At 44.1% G+C, this 19,765-nt stretch overlaps 1 protein-coding gene across 2 annotated transcripts in view; it reads right to left on the bottom strand.

The window, feature by feature from the left end:
* Positions 1-823: 823 nt before the first annotated feature.
* LOC307229803 (bromodomain-containing protein 4-like) overlaps positions 824-19,765 on the bottom strand; it is a 19,326-nt gene continuing 384 nt past the window's right edge. The window contains exons 2-21 of one of the 2 annotated variants that reach the window (XM_079999883.1): positions 16,909-17,149; positions 16,724-16,816; positions 16,463-16,600; positions 16,064-16,196; positions 14,873-15,222; positions 13,914-14,318; positions 12,719-12,847; positions 12,385-12,606; positions 11,987-12,210; positions 11,406-11,506; positions 11,034-11,288; positions 10,366-10,458; positions 9,837-10,244; positions 8,123-8,764; positions 7,826-7,926; positions 7,056-7,185; positions 6,030-6,163; positions 5,746-5,936; positions 3,446-3,686; positions 824-2,905 (exon numbers count right to left, since the gene is read on the bottom strand). In XM_079999883.1, coding sequence (XP_079856009.1) covers positions 2,837-2,905; positions 3,446-3,686; positions 5,746-5,936; positions 6,030-6,163; positions 7,056-7,185; positions 7,826-7,926; positions 8,123-8,764; positions 9,837-10,244; positions 10,366-10,458; positions 11,034-11,288; positions 11,406-11,506; positions 11,987-12,210; positions 12,385-12,606; positions 12,719-12,847; positions 13,914-14,318; positions 14,873-15,222; positions 16,064-16,196; positions 16,463-16,600; positions 16,724-16,816; positions 16,909-17,037 — 4,188 coding nt within the window. In that variant the 5' untranslated portion in view covers positions 17,038-17,149 and the 3' untranslated portion in view covers positions 824-2,836. Of the gene's footprint in view, positions 2,906-3,445; positions 3,687-5,745; positions 5,937-6,029; positions 6,164-7,055; positions 7,186-7,825; positions 7,927-8,122; positions 8,765-9,836; positions 10,245-10,365; positions 10,459-11,033; positions 11,289-11,405; positions 11,507-11,986; positions 12,211-12,384; positions 12,607-12,718; positions 12,848-13,913; positions 14,319-14,872; positions 15,223-16,063; positions 16,197-16,462; positions 16,601-16,723; positions 16,817-16,908; positions 17,150-19,765 lie in introns of those variants that run through there. The other variant, XM_079999882.1, reaches the window with a different exon arrangement.

Here is a 19,765-nt window from a genome sequence, read left to right as displayed (position 1 = left end):
CCCTTGAGTGTTTTGGAAGTTTCTGGCTCGACTCTGACTTGTTTCAACTCTAAAGCAAACACACATGCAAAGCCGCCGCGATGGCAATTGGGCTCATTTGAAAGTCAAAGACGATGGAATGGAAGAGCGGCCTGGTTCTGCTTGCAAAACAGCAGGAGCGGCTGCTGGCGCGTGTCCACGTAAAACCAGAGTCATCAGTTAAACTAGCGCACAGGACGCTGCTATCGGGCGGCTCAAGGCCACACTCAAGATACATTTTAAATAACATGGACATTCCAGCGAGGCACAAAGCGGCCTAAGATGCTGCTTTGTCAGTGATATACGACTCCCTTTCCAAGCAGATAAGATGGTTTTTAACTCAGGCTGGAGTTTGGAGTTCAATGTTTTCCAAGTGAGGCCCCCGGGATTCACTATATGGTGAATACGTCCGTGATGATTTTAATGAAAAAGAGGCAGTTTTTTTCTTTTCACTCAGGATGAGCGTTGACAGCTCTGGGTTGTTTGAATTCAAAAGGGGAATCGAAACCTCATACTGTACTTCACCACCTCGCTCTCTTGCTCATTAGCGCCTTCATCTGGCTGAAATTGAAACAGCTCTTAAATTATTTCTCTAAGTCTCTAAATTCCAGCAGTCCCACATAATGGATACAGTACATGAACATCCGTACCTTTTATTATTACGATTATTAATAGGGAATACCTATAATCCAAGAAAAGATTGTACAAGTACGTTTTTTTTTTTTAAATATTATTTTAATACTTTTCTTTAAAAAAAAAGAGATGTTTTACTCTGTAATCAGAACAGAATGAATCTATTGACCTCAATACTTCACTCACCAACATACCAACAGCTGTTGAAAATCAAAGACAAATTACAATGGGGGGTGGGGGGGGGGGGGACTCAAAAACAATCAAATATGAAATGGAAAATAAATGAAACATTAAAAAAAAAAAAAAAAAAAAAAAAAAGAACAAAGAAAAGAAAAAAAAACACAAAAAAGTGAAGAGAACCAAATACACTCATGGATCTCTGGGCCAACCAAAGGAGAGCGGGACTATATCCCAACCTCTTAAAAACAGCACACACACTAACCCTCAACTGTTACCATGGACATTAAAAACACTGGAAAGATGGAACCTTAGAAAGCAGAGTGAACCGAACCTAAACAAGGTTTCTAGTGATGGCTGCAGTAGCTGTGGTGATGGGGGTGGATGGTGGACAACCAGGCGGGATGCAAAACATGAATGAAGATGAGTGTGAGTTGAGTGCAGAAGCTGTTTGACTTTAGCTGCATCACTGGTAAAAGACAACATGGTTTGGAACCGCTTTTCAAAACTATTACAGAGCAAACTGGTGCATACCATCCAATTCAAGGGGGGGGGGGGGTAAAGTAAAATTAAATAGCAATAAAAAACATATAGTCTTTAATATAAAGTGAAAAGAGGATGCATTTATGTGTAAAATAAAAATGTGAATGAACCTTTCAGCACTCAATAGATTGGTTTTGGCATAAAGTTGAGAAAGACAGAGCGGGTACGAGAGAAAAAGAAAACAATCCTTTCAATAGATCATAAAAAGTTATTTTTTTTCTTCTTCTTTACAGTAAATTCTACAAAATCAATCCAGAGCTCGGGAAATGAGACGAAGAGACGAGCTGTGCTCCCCACAATTCAAATTCTTCTGTTCTTTTGTGTTGACATTTCCTCGTATATAATATATATCATGTGTCTATTTATATATAATATGTATAATTTGTAAGGGGGGTGATACTTAGTTTACAGGTCAGAGCTCTAAGGCAAGGGACACGCTCCCACACAGATAAACGGCATCGCTCCGTCCCCATTCCTTTCTCTTCCACAAGACCGCACCCTCCCACTCGTTACCGATAGAAAAAAGAGAAGCTGAAGAAAGAGAAGGGAAGAGAGGGAGAAAGCACGTCTTTGCAAAGTGTGTGGATTTGGCCGAGGGTTGAGGGCGGGCGGTCAGTTCTCACTGTGTCCTGAGAAAACGACTACAGAAACCCTCCAATCAAACCTCTGCACCTGACAAACTTGACCTTACCGACTCCGCCCGGTTAAAACCAAAAGTAAAAAATAAAATAAAATAAAAAAAATAAGAGTAAAACAAGGGACAAGGTTAGAAGAGAAGAAAATGAAAAAGAGAAAACATAAACAAGCTATTCTTTCTAACTGTAATCCTTTTCACCAATATTTAAACTCCCTCTTCTCTCCTGTCACAGCTCGGAGAGCGGGGTTTTCATCTGCTCCGCTTATTTCTTAAATTAATTCCTCCTCTCCTCCATCGCTGTTCTTTTGTTTTTGTTTTTTTTTCCACGTCTAAAAGTTCTGCCGCCTCATTCGCTTTGTTTTTTTTTGTTTTTGTTTTTTTAAATCCGATTTTCACGTTGGGTGTTTTTATTGTATTTTTTCCCACCTTCTCGTGGCGGAGGGATTTACTTCTATCCATTTTCACCCTGTTGTCCCAAGGAAGCTTATAACCAACAACCATATACACAAGTTAGACACCAAAACGCATCCAAGGTTGGAGGAGAGAGACGTGGGGTGTCCTTGTTACTGCACTGGCCCCCTCTCGTTCACGTTACAAGTCAGTCACTCCCACAACGGAGGGAAAGGGACAGTCGCTATTGTGTGTGTGTGTGTGTGTGTGTGTGTGTGTGTGTGTGTGTGTGTGTGTGTGTGTGTGTGTGTGTGTGTGTGTGTGGTTGGGGAGCGAGCATGTGTATGACATCTGCATGCCCGTTGGATGTTGCCAGGCAGCGTCAACATCCTTCTCTCTGTCACTCCCATCGCGCCGCCGTCCGCCTCCTGCTCCCTCTCAGAACAGGTTTTCCTCAAAAATGGCCATAAGGTCGCTCTGGAAGTTGATGTCGATGGTGTCGGCCATCTGCGGGGGAAGGGGCGGAGAGCAACAAGGTCAACGGGATCATTTTACGGAGGCGATAGAAGCTGTAAAGTCGCGGAGGTGCCATAATCGTTACATCGAATTCCGGTCACACCATTATTGACTGAAGACGAGTCCGATAAATGATGTATTGAATGCAGATCTCGCTGTTATCATGCAGTTTAAATCCAAAGTGCTTCTGTTTGTGTCTTAACAAACAGCGGTGGAAAATCAGAAATTAAAATTCGATTTCGGGGATTAAGCCATGTGGATTTGGTCATCGGCATCAACTCAGACGTCCAAATACTCAGTGAAATCAGCTGATCAGTGCGTGGGTGGAGCAAAAACATGGCAGGACTGTTACTTTCTGAACCTGGAGTCATCCAACTCTGCAAACAAATGTATGCCTATTTTTTTCCACTTTCATATTAGATAAAGTATTTTTTCTATAACTAGAAAACTGAACGGGCCTATTATCCTGGTGGAATATGACACTGTGGACGGTTCAGTATATCATTTTTTCTGGTTATGGCTAACGCTTACCGCCTCTCTCCTGCGTCTCTCCTGCTCCCGCCGACGAGCCATCTCCCTCTGCTGGTCGAGAGCGTTCTGTGCAGCCGAGGGAGCAGGGGCGGGAGGCTGAGGCTGGCTGGCCGGAGCCTGGGGGGAGTGGGTGGGTGGGGTGGAGGCCGGGGGCGTGGGCGCAAGTGGCGACTGTTCCTGCCGTCGGCGGGAGTCCTCCTGTGCTCGCCGAGCTTGCTCCATAGAGTCCTCGTCGTCACGGCTACGGGGGAAGGGCGGAACAGGTCAAGAGTTATTCAGAGCGCTCCATCAGGAATGCAGTTCAGGGGGGTTGCCCCGAACTTGGGCAAGGACAAACTCCCTAGAAAGGAGGAGGGAAAATTAATAAACCCTGAAGGGCATGCAAGATTAATTATTGACCAATCTTCAATCATCTATCATCATCCAAGACATACGGTTCCAAATAGCAATAACCTCTAGTAATCTTCACGATATAGCAACAATATTAATATTGTGATAAGAGACTAGACATCATCTGTGATTTTGTGTTATCATAATAGCATAACAGCAATATCATAATAGCAATATAGTTAAATATTGTATTTACGACTGCATTCCCATAAAGAAATGCAATTTCCTGAACCAGCATTTGTCATTATGATCTCATTAGAATTTGTATGCTTTATTATTTTTAATATTTTAATATATTCAAAATGTTAACGCTCAAGCACTGGGGGAGGGGCATTACGCACGGTTCCACTGCAGAGCTTGGCAGAGCGATCTTTTCTCCAAACAAAGCAAATAAAAACAGTGTGTTTTAATTCTAGATGTATTTAATTTACTCCGTTTCCTGCTGCTGATCGCTTCAGCAGATACTGAATTGGGAACCTCTGCACTAGAGGATGGTCCAACTCTCTCGGTGATGGTCAGATAGCTTGGGACCGTGTACCTCAGCTCAAGCTCGCGGATACACTCTTTAAATCCTGTCCCCTGCGAGATGTTGATCAGCCGCATAAAACGGGTCAATGTATATGTAATTGCCGTTTGGCGGGCAGCGGGTAATCCTCGCAATGAGGTAGGAGGCAAGAAAGCAGTCACTGTGCCTGCTTTGGCCGCAGTGTTGACGGAATTCCAATCATTTCCACACACTGCTTTTTAAATTAAAGAGCTCCTGTGACGAGCTCCTGTTCACAGCTTTCAGCCATTTCTAAGGTCAGAAGTTTAATGTATTTCATATTTAGGAATCTTTATTGTTCATCGCATGTTCATTGATTCGCTAACGTTTATTATCATAAAAATGTATAATCAATTATTTACTTATAAGACGACACAATTGATTGGAAATTTCAGCATTAGAATAGTGAATTGTTTTTTATATTCCAATTCTATTAGAATTTAGTTCCTGCAGGCCTCAACCCGTTCCGACATCACGGCGCTAAACCCAACTTGTATTGCATTAGTTATAAGCAATATCACAATGTGATTAACATTATTATGTTTGTTTATAAATGGACTGACTAACTGAGCCACGAGTGTCTGACACCACCAACTCTGGAGCAGCTGCTGAGTTAAGTGCGACATCTAGTGGTAAAATTCGGTACACTGGTCCGGTCCGGTGTTGGCTTCATATTAAACCGGTTTGAAAATGTTTACACTGGCCACACCCTACAGCTTGTCAACTTCCACAGTTGGTAAACAAGAGACAGAGTTTTCAAGTCCATGGAGAAGAGAGTGGGAGCGGAGAAGACAGAAAATCAATGCGCCGCCATCTCAGGGCGCTTCCGGGGACAGGGGCTCTGTCCCAGCTCTGAGACTCCATGGACTTCAAAACTCCCTCTCTCGTTCACTTACCATGGATGTTGCCAAGCTGTCACTCCGATCATGACTGGCCAATAGAGACGTGTCTTACATCTTTCAGCGTAGGTCCCGCCCATGAGATTCAGCTCAACAGCGAGCAAGGCTTTTGGATTTGCAAAAAATACTTTTGGATTTGCAATTAATACATTTTAAGCACCAATTTATTTTCCTTGCAATAAAACATTCTTTGATTTCAGTGTGGAAAGTTTTGCTCACAAACCTACTGGGTTTGACTGCATAATGAAGACAAAAGTAAATACATATGAAAGCACCAGTTGTCATCCTCAAAATATCAAATTACCCATATCGATGTATTCACCAAAAAAACACAGTGATTTTGTCAATATCACCCAGCCCTAATTCTGCACCGTGGTTAGACTGGTCAGGCAGTGTGACACCAGCAGCAGCCACGAAATGTCCAGAGGCCCGAAATGAAGGCCCTTCCGCTGACTTCTAGAACGTACCGTAGTTTCTCTTGCTCTCTCCGGGCGTGTTCCGCCTGCGCCTTCAGCTGTCGCTCTCTCTCCTCCTTCTCCCTGGCGGCTCGGCGAAACTGCTCGAAGCTGTCACTGGAGGAACGGAGGGAAGAGGCGGGCGTGGACTGAGAGCGCTGAGCCAGGCTGGCCCAGGACCGGATGTTCTTCAGCTTCACGTCCTGAAGGAGAGAGGAAGTCGGGGCATTGGAGAGGAGAGAAAACTAAAAGACACTTTTCAGACAACCTGAAAATCAGACTGGACACATACACACCTGCGTTTTCTTGGGGGCCATGGGCGTTTTCGACTCCTGCTTGATTTTGCCGTCTTGCTGGGAGGAAAGCGGGGCTGGGGAGTCAGGGAGGCGGGAACCAGGACGGGCACCATCCAATGGCTTCAGATCTGATCCTGGGCATAACAACGTTAACTGGTCACGAAATCGAACAGAATATCCATAGATGTTTACATACAGTATATACTGTACGCACACCCAATACAAGTAACCACAGCGCCCCAGTCATAACTTTTAAAATTAATTTAATCATGTACATAAAATCCCATTTTTTGTATTATGTCTATTTTTATGTATTAGTTTATGTCACACGCACTTACTTAAAATCGATGTGATAGCAACATGGTCAACATAGAACCTGTTGTTGCATGTTACGATCTTGCGCCCTGGACACAGAGCGTTAATGGCCGTGTCAGTGGAGCTCTGTCTCCGTCCCTTGTATTCATATGAGGGCTGGGCGACATTGATCAGATCTAATTTCACAATACTGTTGATACCTCAAAATAGATAATTTGATGATGTTTTGGGGTTGATTATAGACAATTTCATAAGATATTTACACACAAAGGATATTACGACCAAGCAGGTAGAGGCGTTGATAAGAACAGCTAAATCAGTCTATGGCGCTCATCACTTTACTGTAATGTAGCCAACATTTAACTATATCGCAATATTAAAATAACCAAAATCCCAGACAGACTTGTCTCATATCAGAATATCAGAACAAAGTGTTCTAATATTAATTATTAGCCCTAATTCATACTGAACTTGTTAAATAGTTGCCGGGTAGAACTTTATTAGACATCTTCAGAACAAAGAATACAAGCAAAATTACTATTATTAACATTGCTTAAGATCACATTATTTGCATGTTATAATTAATAGTAAATAACACATGAAAACTAAATACTCAAGCTAAAAGACTTAAAAGAAGCAGACATGAGAACAAGCCTTGAAAGGTTTTTTTAATTACATAATGACAGATGGACACTCCGTGGCAACACTCACTGTGAGTTTGTTTATTGTCGAGCGGCTTGTGTGCGTCCTGGCGCAGGACTGGGCTGAAGGGTGAGGGTGGCAGGACTGGAGAATGGGAAGGCTTCTCTTCTTTTACCCCAACCAGGTTGGACCTCTGCTCCTGCAGGCAAACACACCCTTAGCGTACATGCAGGTGGTATATTGGGGGTTTTTCTCCGGAAGTTGAACTCAAGTCAGGTCATTGAAGTCAATGGAGAGGCTCCGTGACAGAGAGTCAAAACAACGGCTCATGGTGGCTAGTGCATCCTTTGACCATGGAGTGATGGATCCAATCAGAAATTTCAAACTACGCATTTACAATGGACCATCAGAACCTCACTTTTAAAAGGAAACGAATGTTGGAGCAATAACCTTACATATTTACAGTAAATATTTGACGTGATGTATAAGTGATGTATATATCTTTTATATATGTCATTCAAGACTTTGTCCAAAAAATAATAAAACATTATGATTACATTTCAAACAAAACTGTAATGCTTTCTCTCCATTTTCAGTAGCTATAGATGACCCAAAACGACAAGACCATTCATTCACAATTGACAGGATAAAAGCAATGAGATCGAAAGCAGTCACTACAAGCATCGTACAAACACGAATCGAGCCACACAGACAAAATAAGAGTCTCCTTGTTCAAGACTTTCAGGGCAACCTGTCTGTTTCATCGGGCGACACCGCGTTGAGATGAAGGATGTGTAACACTGACGGTAGAATTGTGTCAGAGCAGACAGGCGACTCACATGTTTCTTAGGCTGCGAGGGCGACTGCTGCCCTGCTGGAAGGAACTGAGGCATCTGAGGAGAGTGCATCATCAGTGAAGTGGGGCTCTCCCTCAGGGAACCTGCCAACACACACACACACACACACACACACACACACACACACACACACACACACACACACACACACACACACACACACGCACACACGCACACACGCACACACGCACACACGCACGCACACACACAAATTTAAAGAGGGCTTCTGTGTTTCACTGCAGTGAGTGTGCGTCTGTGACGTGGAGGTGTGTGTCCCACCTGTCATGAAGAGCTCTGTTTTGCTGCGCGGCGACGGCTGTTGGTGCTGCTGGATCTGCTGTAGTTTATGCTCCAGGGCCCCGCCCCCACCCTTCTGCTGCGTCGTCGGGGTGTGCGTGAACGACTGCAGCATGTGTGTGTGTGCGTGCACGGCACTGTGCCGCTGTGCCGGGGCCCCTGCGGGTGCCGGCGCTGCCTGCGTGTGCATGGCCTGCATCATCTGCGAGGTGGCCTGTGCGGGGGAGTGGGCGTGGCTGTGCGGCGGCTGGGCGGGCACGGTGGGGCGGGGCTGCAGCGACTGCAGGTACATGTGGACCTGGCTGAGGGGCAGCGACGGGGGAGGGGTCTCAGAATTTCCAAGCATCGGCTCCTCGTCGTCCTCCAGCAAGGCCTGGGGGGGCTGCGCGGAGAGCGTGCCCAGAATACCGTGCGACGTTGGGGAAGGGATGCGGGGCCGCGGGACGGGCTCCGGCAGGCTGAGTGGAAGCGAGGGCTGGATGGGCGCCGATGAGGCTGGCGGCAGCGAGGGGAGCGACGAGGGCGGCGGCGGCGGTGGCGGCAGCGGCTGGGAGGTTTTCAGGGGGAGTGGCGCTGCGCGGTGGCTGGGCCGCGACGGTTGCTGTGGAAGAGCGTTGTGGAGCGCTACGAAAGAGAATAGGAAGTGGGAAAAAAAAAGATTAATTCCTCGCTCAGCTGTAAACTGAAATGCTCTCCAATGAAACACATCAATCGGGTCATAATATCAGCATTTCTTTACAAATGTGATCAAATTTGCATTTGACATGGTATTTGTGGCTCAACATGCCAACTAGTGGTTGAAACCAGCATTAAGTGTGAAGGGAAAACGCTACGTCAGAAATTTATAAAGAAATAGAATTTTGCATCCACTTTTAGTTAAATGCAATTGCTTTTTTCTTTCGTCAAACAATGACAGTTTGTCATTTAGATAAGTGTAAACATGTCTCAGGGCTTCTCGTTGCCTTACTGCAGGGGTTCTCAAACTGGGTGTCCCGACTCTCCTGCATTTCTCTTAGTTATGTTCGCATTTTTCATTTCGTACAAGTACGGCCGTTAATGATCATTTTAACCTGACCGGCCCAAAATGCTCAGAATGTTGTGCTTGACCTATATTAGCACACTTGTCAGACGTTAACCACGACATGTGTTCCAGGGGTGGGTCCTGAAGGAGGGGGCTTAAAAAAAGTTGAGAACCCCTGCCTTACTGGACAATAAGAGCCAAAGACTTCATTGGTTGTGAACTAGTTCCAGCTTTGAAAGTAACAGTTAATTATCATCGTTTTTAGTTGTAAAAGGATATTTCTCTTAAGTCATCATCTATAGCAGTGATTCTAAATATATCTTCATACCAGGCATCCTCAATGTGATACGAATTAGGCCACAGACCACATTTGATAGGGTCTTGTCTCTGGGACACCAATCTGAGATAAAGATATTCCTGTCTATAACACAGTAAGGGAGATAACAGTGAAACCATGACCAAAACAGTTCTTATTTTACATTCTCTAATCGTGCTAACTTAAAACGGTGAAGTCCAACTAATAACCATCCTGCTGGGGAGCCCCCTGACGCTCTCGAAGGACCACACGCTGGCCTATGAACTAATTATTTTCCTGCCGTAAAAAGGTTTGTTGCTATGATTTCTTTACAAGATTGTCATGGCTTTAGACAATGTGATGCTATTAGAAATACATACCTGGCGATGGTATAATGGGATGTTGGTTCAGGAAGGGGTGCGTCTCCGTGGGGGTCGGGCCAGTGTGCGTGTTTGTGTTGCGGAGGGCGGAGGCGGCGGGGGGGGCGGAAGCAGTGGGAATCGTCGGGTGGGGTTCGGTATTGGACTGGGACAGGTGGGGGTTCATGAAGTGGGCGAGGGGGTCGAATCCGGACCCCAACAGTTGTGAAGAGTCAAGAGATGGGACAGAAACGGGGACAGGCGGAGGAGGCGCAAATGCGGGTTTGGACTGGACCACCTGGGGCTGCAACTGGGGCTGGGGGGGCTGGGGGGGCGCGACGGGGGGCCCGCTGTTGAACGAATGATGGTGCTGTCTTTTGGTGTCTTTGTTAGAGATAGTCTTCTTCTTCTGCGGTTTGGGAACCAGCCCTGGTGGATGGGCAGGGGTTGAGACACCAGGAGGCGAGAGAAGCAAGAAGAGGAAAAGGGTTTTTTAGACAAAAGAAGAAAGGTATTGGGTTGCAGGGGTGGGGGGTAAAAGATGTGTTACCATTTTCTGAGTCTTCACTTTCATCAGAGGAGTCACTGCTGCCCGAGGAAGAAGATCCGGTCTTCATCTTTGACACCTCCAGAGACTTATCAGCTGCATGGGAATGAGTGAAAACTATTTTATGCAGTGCAGGTATGATTACTTCACATTACAACATCCCTGGCCTCTCCATGGCGTTGGCTTTATATATTGATTATAGGGGTATGAGGCCAACTTTGTGTGCGGTAAGTTAAACAAGAATGAACCACTAAATATACCATAATACACTATTTACAATACAATAATGATAAGAAATCATTATTCCTTAAGGGGACTCAATTGTTTCTTTTTAATTTGTGTTTTTAACAGTACAACACATCCCAAGCTAGCTCACAACACCAAGACAAAGAGTCAATGGTGTTGTTAATCATATACCACTTCAGAGTTATGACATTGTTGTTTCATTGATTTGTACTTAGTGGTTTTAGAGTTAAACTTGATTGAGGATACATTTGCAAAGAATCCATCAAATGTATTAAACTGCCCCCCCCTACATCCAAGTCAAGAGTACGGGTGCATGACACCATGCACACACACACACACACACACACACACACACACACACACACACACACACACACACACACACACACACACACACACACACACACACACACACACACACACACCTGTTTTTTTCTTTTTCCTAAGGCTGCTGGAGACATATTTTTCCAACTCTCTGAGTGTGGAGGGCTTCAGCGTCTCGAAATCTATTTCAATTTCATCTGGGTTGGAGTTCTTCAGCGAGGGCTCACGTGATTGTATAATGTGCACAACACGGCCCAACTTGTCGCCGGGCAGTTTGTTGATGTCCAAGCTGAGCTGGCGCTTCTCCTCATATGACATTGGCTTACACCTGTCACTGGAGCTGCCTCCAAACACACCTGGGGGGGCGGCAAAAAGCAAGAAGACATTAAAGTGGCATTTGAACACAAGATAGCCCACCTACAGAAAATATAACATCATAGTGAATCGACTCATACACACACACACACACACACCGATATCATCTTCAGCCTCGAGTGCGGCAGACGGGACGAGGGGTGTTGGCCCGGTCGGAGGGGGCACCCCTGGGCGACTGTTCTTTATTCCTTCTTTCTTACTGCAACAGACATATTGGATTTAAATTAGCACTGTCGAATACTATGAGCCATGGACTACTGGACATAGTGTAACAATCGAATCAATCAGTCAGGCATATTTGCATTAACCATGCACGGGACAAAATAAAAAAAAATTAAAAAAGAGGGAAATTTCTTCTCGTGCTACATTATCTATACACAGGCAGTATACATCAAATATTTTTTGTTTGCTATTAACTTTGGTCATCACTCTCAACAAATTATTACATTTCCCCACATTATAACAGATGAGGGTCAGTATGTGTTAAAATGATAACACTATCCACTTTGTTTTAGCTCTGCCTTTTAAAATTCAGTGAAATGGTTGAGTCCTGTTACCGAAAATCTGTTTAGCGAATTGTTCCTTCTTCCGTTACACAGATATGTATTGACAATATCATAGCGTGAGTTTAGCCACCCCTAAAGATTCATTTGTATTATGTTTCAAAATAACAGCCCACCCTGGCTTTTTCCTTTCTTTCTTGCCAGTAATTGGCTCCTTGCTGATCTTGCTTTTCTTTGACGACTGGAGCACGGCAGCGGGGGGGACCTCCACCGATTCCTCTGCTCCCGTCTTCTTCTTGTGCTTTTCTTTCTTCTTCTCCTTCTTTTCTCTTTCTTTCTTTTTTGGCTTGCTGGCCTGGGGTTGAGAGAGTGCGGCCAGCTGCTCGTGGACAGCCTTGAGCTACACAAGGGACACAAACGCAGTCAGTGCCTGAGGAGACTGAAAGACGGGGCCTCCTTTTGCTGTTTCTTTGTGTTTCAGCCGTTACCTGCCTTGGGTAAAGCTGTTGAGCATTGCCCACCCACCTGTCGTATCTCATCTTCCTCCCTCCCCTTCCATTTTTCATCCTCTAACCTGTTCCTGAAGCTCAGCCAATCTTTGTTGTCTCTCGTGTTCCGAGTCTCCCGCCGAAGACTCTGATTCGGAGGAACTGGAGCTGTCCTCGTCCGAAATAGCAGCGGGAGGTGGGACTTGTCGAGTGGAGGGGGCAGGGTGGAGGGCCAGCGAGGGGGTCGGGGCAGGGACGGCTTCCTCTGGCTCGTCTGGCATTTTGGCAAAACGCATCTCAAACACATCCTGCCACAAATGATGAGGAGAAGAGCTTTAAAACACAGGTCAGAACATGCTCCGGGCATCGACTAAATGAGTGTAATTCTCTGAACAGCACTGTATTTGTTTCACTGATTACCTGTAACTTCCGTGCCATGGCCACTACGTCGTGGTCTGGTGGATTATACTTATAACAGTTGTAGAACATCAACCGAACATCGGCCGCGACCTCTTGAGCGTCTCTGTACTGTCTGTTATCCAGCTTATTCTGAATGGACACAGGCACAAACATAGCCATCTGTTAATTCAAAAACACTGAATGCCTTTAACTGAAGGTACTACCGTGTGTGTGCAAAATGAATGGAGGGTTCATACAGAAAATTTTTAAAGGGTCTTTTTTTTTTTCTCTCCAGCATGATTTTTCTGTTCTTGAAGGGGCACTGCACCTTCAGCTGTTTACAAGGTGAGTAAACAACCTTAAATAGCAATACATTTAGTAGTTTACCTACCCTACAAGTGTATGAGGCTACCCTGGATCCAATCAGAATGGTCACTCTGTGTCACCACTTTGCTTTGGTGAGAGTGAGTGAAGGGTCAGGATAAACATAGAACACTGTTTATTTATCATTATTAATATGAATAATCATTTCCTTTCATAAGTTATCATTTCACCTCTGCATATCGACCTCTTATTTCAGCACTTAGAGATTTATTGCAACTTAAAAGTTGTTTCCCCCCTTTATAAGCACTAAAGAATCTTACACAATGGTCCTTTCAGGACACCAAACATTATTTATTCAAAACATTTCAGTAAAACAGAATGGCATTTCTCTGATAATAAATACAAATATAGGTTCACATGTTTATGTCCTGGATAAGACATCTTTTTGAAGATCAGATTTCTGTCCAACTAGCATTCTGTTTATCACTGCAGATATTTTATTTATTATATAAACATAGGCTAAAATATGCAACCAAATATTCACTTTGTTTTTTACTGTATGCCGAGGACAATCAATCCTACATGAGTGAGAGAATTTACAGAGTAGGAAAATCTGAGTGCTGCAAGAGCACTCAAGCAGACCACTGAAGAGAAAATAAAGTGACAATAATAAGATCTAACATCCCATGAATTTGCAGCAGTGACAGCAGCTGAGCAACAAGTTTATGCATTGGTATTTTTAAGCACTTCCTGAGACATGATTTCCAAGTATTTTAATATTTAAATGGACAAAAGGTTAATTTCAAGGACTTGAGGCACTTTAAGGAGCGTGTGAGCCCTGTTAATGTCTGCATGACAGCGTTTATATCATATGCCATTGTAGTGACCTTACTTTCATGGTGCTGAGGTCCATGGGATGTTTGATGATGTCGTGGTAGTCATGGAGAGCCAGGGCCTGCACGTCCACGGGCTTATAGAAGGGCCATGCGTACGCCACGTGCTTCTTGCTCAGCATCTCCTTGACCAGGCCGGCACAGTAGCGCAGCTGCTCCTGGCGCTTAGGAGTTACAGTGCCCCCTGACCCGACGACACCGCCCCCTGGCACCACACCGCCAGCCGCTAGGCCTGGGTGATGCTGGGAGTCGGGCTGCAGAGCGTCTTTCTTGGGCTGCTTGGACGGCCGGCTGCTTTCCCTGCGAGGTCGAGGTTCCACAGAGGAGATGGGAGACGACTCGCTGAGCTGGTCGTTGGCGGTGGGCGTAGTGGTGTCCGCTTTCCTCTTCTGGCTCTTCCTCTGCTGCAGGGAAATTGCAATTGTTTGAGTTGATCCCGATCTTTTTTTTTTTTTTTTTTTATTTTATTTTTTATTAAATCTCTAGTCTCCTTTCCTATGTTTGTTTGCAATTATTAATAATAAATAATTATGCAATTATTTATATTAATCGGCAACTAAAATTACATGATCCTGACAGCGCTAATATATGGCTATTCATATATTTAGTACACAAGCATATTTACTAGTAATATCACTGCATATTATTTCTACATGGCACAATGTTGCTATATATACCATTTGTACTTTAGCATAAGTGCAACCTGCCCATATTGGATTCACTGGTGAGCAAAGTGCTGATCCCTGTTTTATTTTGTTTGTATTTTTGATCTCTTTTCTTGACTCAAACAGTTCTGTCAACTTCTGCTGTTGTAACACCTGAATTTCTAACTGGGATTAATTAAGTGTTATCTTATCAATAACAAAAACTGAAGACAAATGACAGGCTAAGTAGAAATCTTAGGTTAGTAGGTTCGATTAATTAGAGGCTTCCCAAACGATCGGTTAGATCAGCTTACCTTGATGGGAGTTGCAGCGCTTTGTTGAATCTGATTGAGGTGGAGGCCTGAGAGTGGCGGGGCCGGTGGGGGGACAGAGGTCAGGCTCTGGGCCAGGACATCCAGTGTTGACAGGGGGAACGGGGGACCGAGCTGGGGGGCATGGGAGGGGGGCGTGGGAGGCACACGTGGGGGCTGTGGCAGGCCTTGGGATGGAAGTGCCAGGGGGAGGTTAGGAGGGCCCTGAGGGGTGGGCGTTAGGGCTGGCGCACGGGTTTGGGGGGTGGAGGAAGAGGAAGAATAGTCCCGCGTGTGAGGTGTTGTCGAGGGAGAGCAGGAATCCTGGCCTGAGTCCGGTTTACTGGGTAGACCTGGACGGGATGACGCAATAATCAAGCAGAATGCACAACGATCAACAGTAAGCCAAAAGATGTCATCCATACTCAGCAGAAGCTTGTTGGTCAGATTAATTCAAGGTCTTTAAATGGCTTTCAGGAAGAAAATGATCAATAAGGGATATGGTGTTCCAGCACCAGGTGTGGGCATATCTGCGAAGGCTGCTGCCCTGTCTTTTGAGTTTGATTTCAAACAGCTAGTATTGTTTTCCGTCTCGGCTGAATTGTAATCAACTCTCCAACTAGTCTTTAGGCAGTGTCCAAGATCTACCGGCATTGGTATTCAATACCCCAATACAGTTAATTTAAGAAAACCGAACAATCGTGAGCAGTGTAATTGGTCAATATTGAGATTGAGATTTTACTTGTGTGATTTCAGAGTGTCTAAAGGTATCAGAGACCAATTTACAACCTTTTTTGATTAAACATAAATCAACGCTTTCTTATTCAACAAAGTATTGCAGATAAGTACTATATATTTGGTGGGGGCCAAGGTATTAGTCAGAAAAGGGGAAGGTTATGCACAAGATGATTCTATGAACAGTTATTAGAACAGTTTTCTTTAGATGAGATCGCAAGTTAAGTGGTTAGGACTGTAATAAAGCTAAGCATTTCCCCACACTTTTCCGCCACAGCACTTGTTGAAGTTTACTTTATTACTCCCTGGGGAAATTCAGGAAAAGCCGGCGAAGTACACATTCTACATGGCATGTCAAGGTAGAATTTTTTACGTAGAAACATAAAAAGCAACTCAGGCTCGTTTTGCCGGTCGTGCATCGTATGAACCAGGCTCACGCAGCCGTCTCTCTGACCTTACCTGGCTCCCTCTTGACCCCACGGCGCCCCTTGGTGACCACAGCTATCTCCGTCTCCTCCTCGGGCATCTCAGAGATTTTATTGAGGAACAACTTCTCCAAGGCCTCCGCCATCAGCACAATATCATCACCAGGCTACACACACACACACACACACACACACACACACACACACACACACACACACACACACACACACACACACACACACACACACACACACACACACACACACACACACACACACACAGCAGAGAGAGAGAGAGAGACCAAGATACAAATGCTATTTGCGTTTCCATTATCATGGTTAAACAGAGTAGAACACTGTCTACGAATGGGGGACTTGTTCATCCAGGTTTCTGGAACGGGGGTCATTTCTTGTAAGAGGGAAATGGACTCACCTTGTTGTAAATGTAGCAATTTGTGAACATTGTGTTGAAGTCGTGGATACACTCCTGAGCATTCCAATAGTAACTGTTTTCTAAGCGTTTTTTTATCGTGGCCATGTCCATTGGCGTCTTTATGATCTTATAGTAGTCCTGAAAGAAGAGAAAGCAGGACAAAGATAGGCAAATTATTATGTTTTAATGAAAAATGCAAGGAAATCAAGTCAAACACTCCTTCACTCTTAGCCATTGCATCCACACAACTACATTACGCACAGGCAGGTTGAGTTTGATGGCATCGACAGGAGCCTGGAAGGGCCATGCGAAGTGGTGTTTCCATAAAGTTTTCAGCACAACCTTCAGCAGGTACTGTAAAGACATTTCAATACATATCAACTTATTAACAAAGTTTGCCAATATTTAGGGCACAGTTTAGACACTTGGGCCACATGCTCCCTTACCTGCAGCTGGTTGGTCTGCCGCTTTGGTCTGGAGGGGTTCCATATTTCGGGGGGTGGAGGGTTGAAGGAGAGAGGGGGAGGGCCAGAGGGAGGGACCTGGCTGCTGCCCGCCTCCAGTCCGTCTCCCATAGCAATGGTGGATCGTGATGGCTGCGCAGACAGGTTTTGCTGATTGAACCTGGCAGGGGCAGGTGGGACAGGGGGGAGGCCCCTCAGGCCATTACACTCCTGACTGGACTCTCTGGGGGAAGGATCAACATCATCATCACCATGACTGTTGCTGCTCTTACTGGGCTTATGACTGAAGCCAAGTATGACTCCACTTTCTGGGGAAAGAAACACAGCTTTGTCACCAACACGTAGAATGTTTCACAGCAAGTAAAGACAATCCATTTATGGGTGGATGGTTTACATGTTTGGGTCAGGCATGAAGAGGCAAATGCTTAAAACCCCCTCTAAGACAAGAGGATGTTACATCTTAATTTGGAACTGGCTTTGATTTCTTTAACATTGTTACTGGCGTGAATGTTTGTTTTTGTTTTTTTTCCCCACATTTCTACTATTTCTTTGCACACATAAATGGAATTAATATTCTTACAAAAAGGAACCTCTACTTTTGCAAAAGTGCTTAAGAAGGGCTTGAATTGAAATGTAATCTTCATTCACTCATGTCGTAAAAATAACTAGGTGGTTTAAAAAGAGGCTTGTCATATTTCAGTCTCATTTTATGAGAAAACTAGCCTTCCCACTGGTCCACCTCAAATTGTCATAACGTAAGAATTAACTAAAGCATGTGCGGAGCCATACAATCATTTTACACACAGCCCGTCAATTAATCTACCTTAAACAAGAGCCAAATAGCAACCTTGCAAGTTAAATCAAGAACCTCACTTCAAAAGAGCACCGGGTAAGATTCTCTTCCTTTGCAGCTCTAGGTTGGTGAGTAAAGAATCTTAAATTGAACTGAATGGATCAATTCACCCTCCCTGCAAGCATCTGAGGCTACGCCTAAGACCAATCAGGAGATATTAAACCTTTTTGTAAAAGGCTTAAAAATGTATTTTGGAGTGAGTGAGGGACTGATCCGGATAAACATTCAACACTATGATTTTTTATAACTATTCATTTTAACTGCAATCCGAAGTAGTTTAGTCACCGTGTAAACATGTAGTGGCACAACACTAGAGAATATTACACGGTGCCCCTTTAAACGACTGGAGCAGCACATTGTGGGCTTGCGTTGGAAAAGAAAATGCTTGGCAGTATGAGGATGTTATTATATAGTGTGATATCTTAGAACGCCTACAATATCATGTCCTATGGCGTAGTAGTTCACATTATGTTTTATAGATATCAAACATGTAATTCAATGTGAAACGCCATCATAAATTGTTACAGAGAGTAGAGTGGGAATCATAGAATTATCTTGTCAACCAAACATGAGGTAAAATTTTTGAGTGAGATGGAAAAACAAATAGCAAACACTGCTTTTCTGTGCCTGAGCAATGACACTAGTTATGATTAGCGGTCATGTTTATCGATGTCTCCACTCATAACAACTCTATGGTTAATTAAAACAGGTAGCAAAGAGAACATTTAACATTACTTACATTTAACTGTAAATCACAATTATATGAATCTATTCTTTGCCAATTTGAATATTAATTAATTAGGTACTGGTAGATATGAAATTCACATAAACTTTTAAACGTATACTCAAACAGTATATGTTCAACACATTGGTTTGTGTCAGTGGAACCTAACTGACAAATAATTACATGTACAAACTTTCACCATTATAAGTGACTGACATGCTTCTATAACGCAATCAGTAAATGAAGTAGTCTTTCTGTAATATCTGACATGTTTCACATAGACCTTGGTGTTTTAAAGTTATTAGCTGCTAGTTAGTATAGTATTTATTTTACAAATACAACTGACATTGCCAGTCACAGTAGTTCAGTACATGTAATCTGCTGCTTCAATTTATATCATGTTATTGACGATTTATCCAGTGACAATCACCATTCTAGTCAATGGACGTCTCCATATAAAGTCTATTGTAAACCAAACTGACTGATTTAAGTTAAAGCAACACCATGTCAACTTTTTTACCTTAAAATAACAGATTCAAAATTCCCCCCCCCCGAACACCTGTTCTTTCACTATGTAACTTCTGTGTTCGGGTACGAAACCACGGGAACAGTGCGCTACTCTTAATGGCACTATGTCACTTGCTTGATGTTTGGCCTTGGTAATTACCGTTGTTTGCCTGGTAAAAATGTATAAAAAAAAATAAAATGACAAACAAACTTGCCAGTCAAAACGTCAGGTAATGATACTCATACAAAAATTATTTGCTCCACCTTCCCGACGGCACAGGCAAGACAACTAGTGGTGCACCTGGCACCCACACCTCGGCTGGCGCGCGCCGGCCCTCACTTTGATTGCGCCACAGGGTTTCTTTCACCCTCTGACTCGCGCCTGCGAGCCGATCTGCCAGGCCGAGCACATCTGGTACTTAAACCGCTAGCGCTAGCACCCGCGCCCCCCCCCCCCCCATGCCCTCTCGACCTCGCTCTCTTGTCTTAGTAACATAGACTGTTATTGAAACGTGGCGAATAAGGTTCACATTTTTCTAGTGAAATAAGTTGTTTTTGGGGACCGGACCGAGTTTAACAAGTGGTGTAAAACTGCAATTGCATTCAGAAACCGTAGAGGCACCAAATCCCAAATACCTAAAGTTACGTAGCGCTGCTTTAATGACAGTGACGTTCACAATACTTAGTTAAGAAAGAAATAAAAAAAGAAAGCTCCTGGCAGTTGACAAGTGTTGACAAGTGAAGCTTTCACACAG

Source organism: Zeus faber (assembly GCF_960531495.2).
Source record: "Zeus faber genome assembly, chromosome: 4".
Lineage (NCBI taxonomy): Eukaryota > Metazoa > Chordata > Actinopteri > Zeiformes > Zeidae > Zeus > Zeus faber.
Note: the sequence above shows the minus strand (reverse complement) of the source record. Positions and strands in the feature narration are given on the sequence as shown.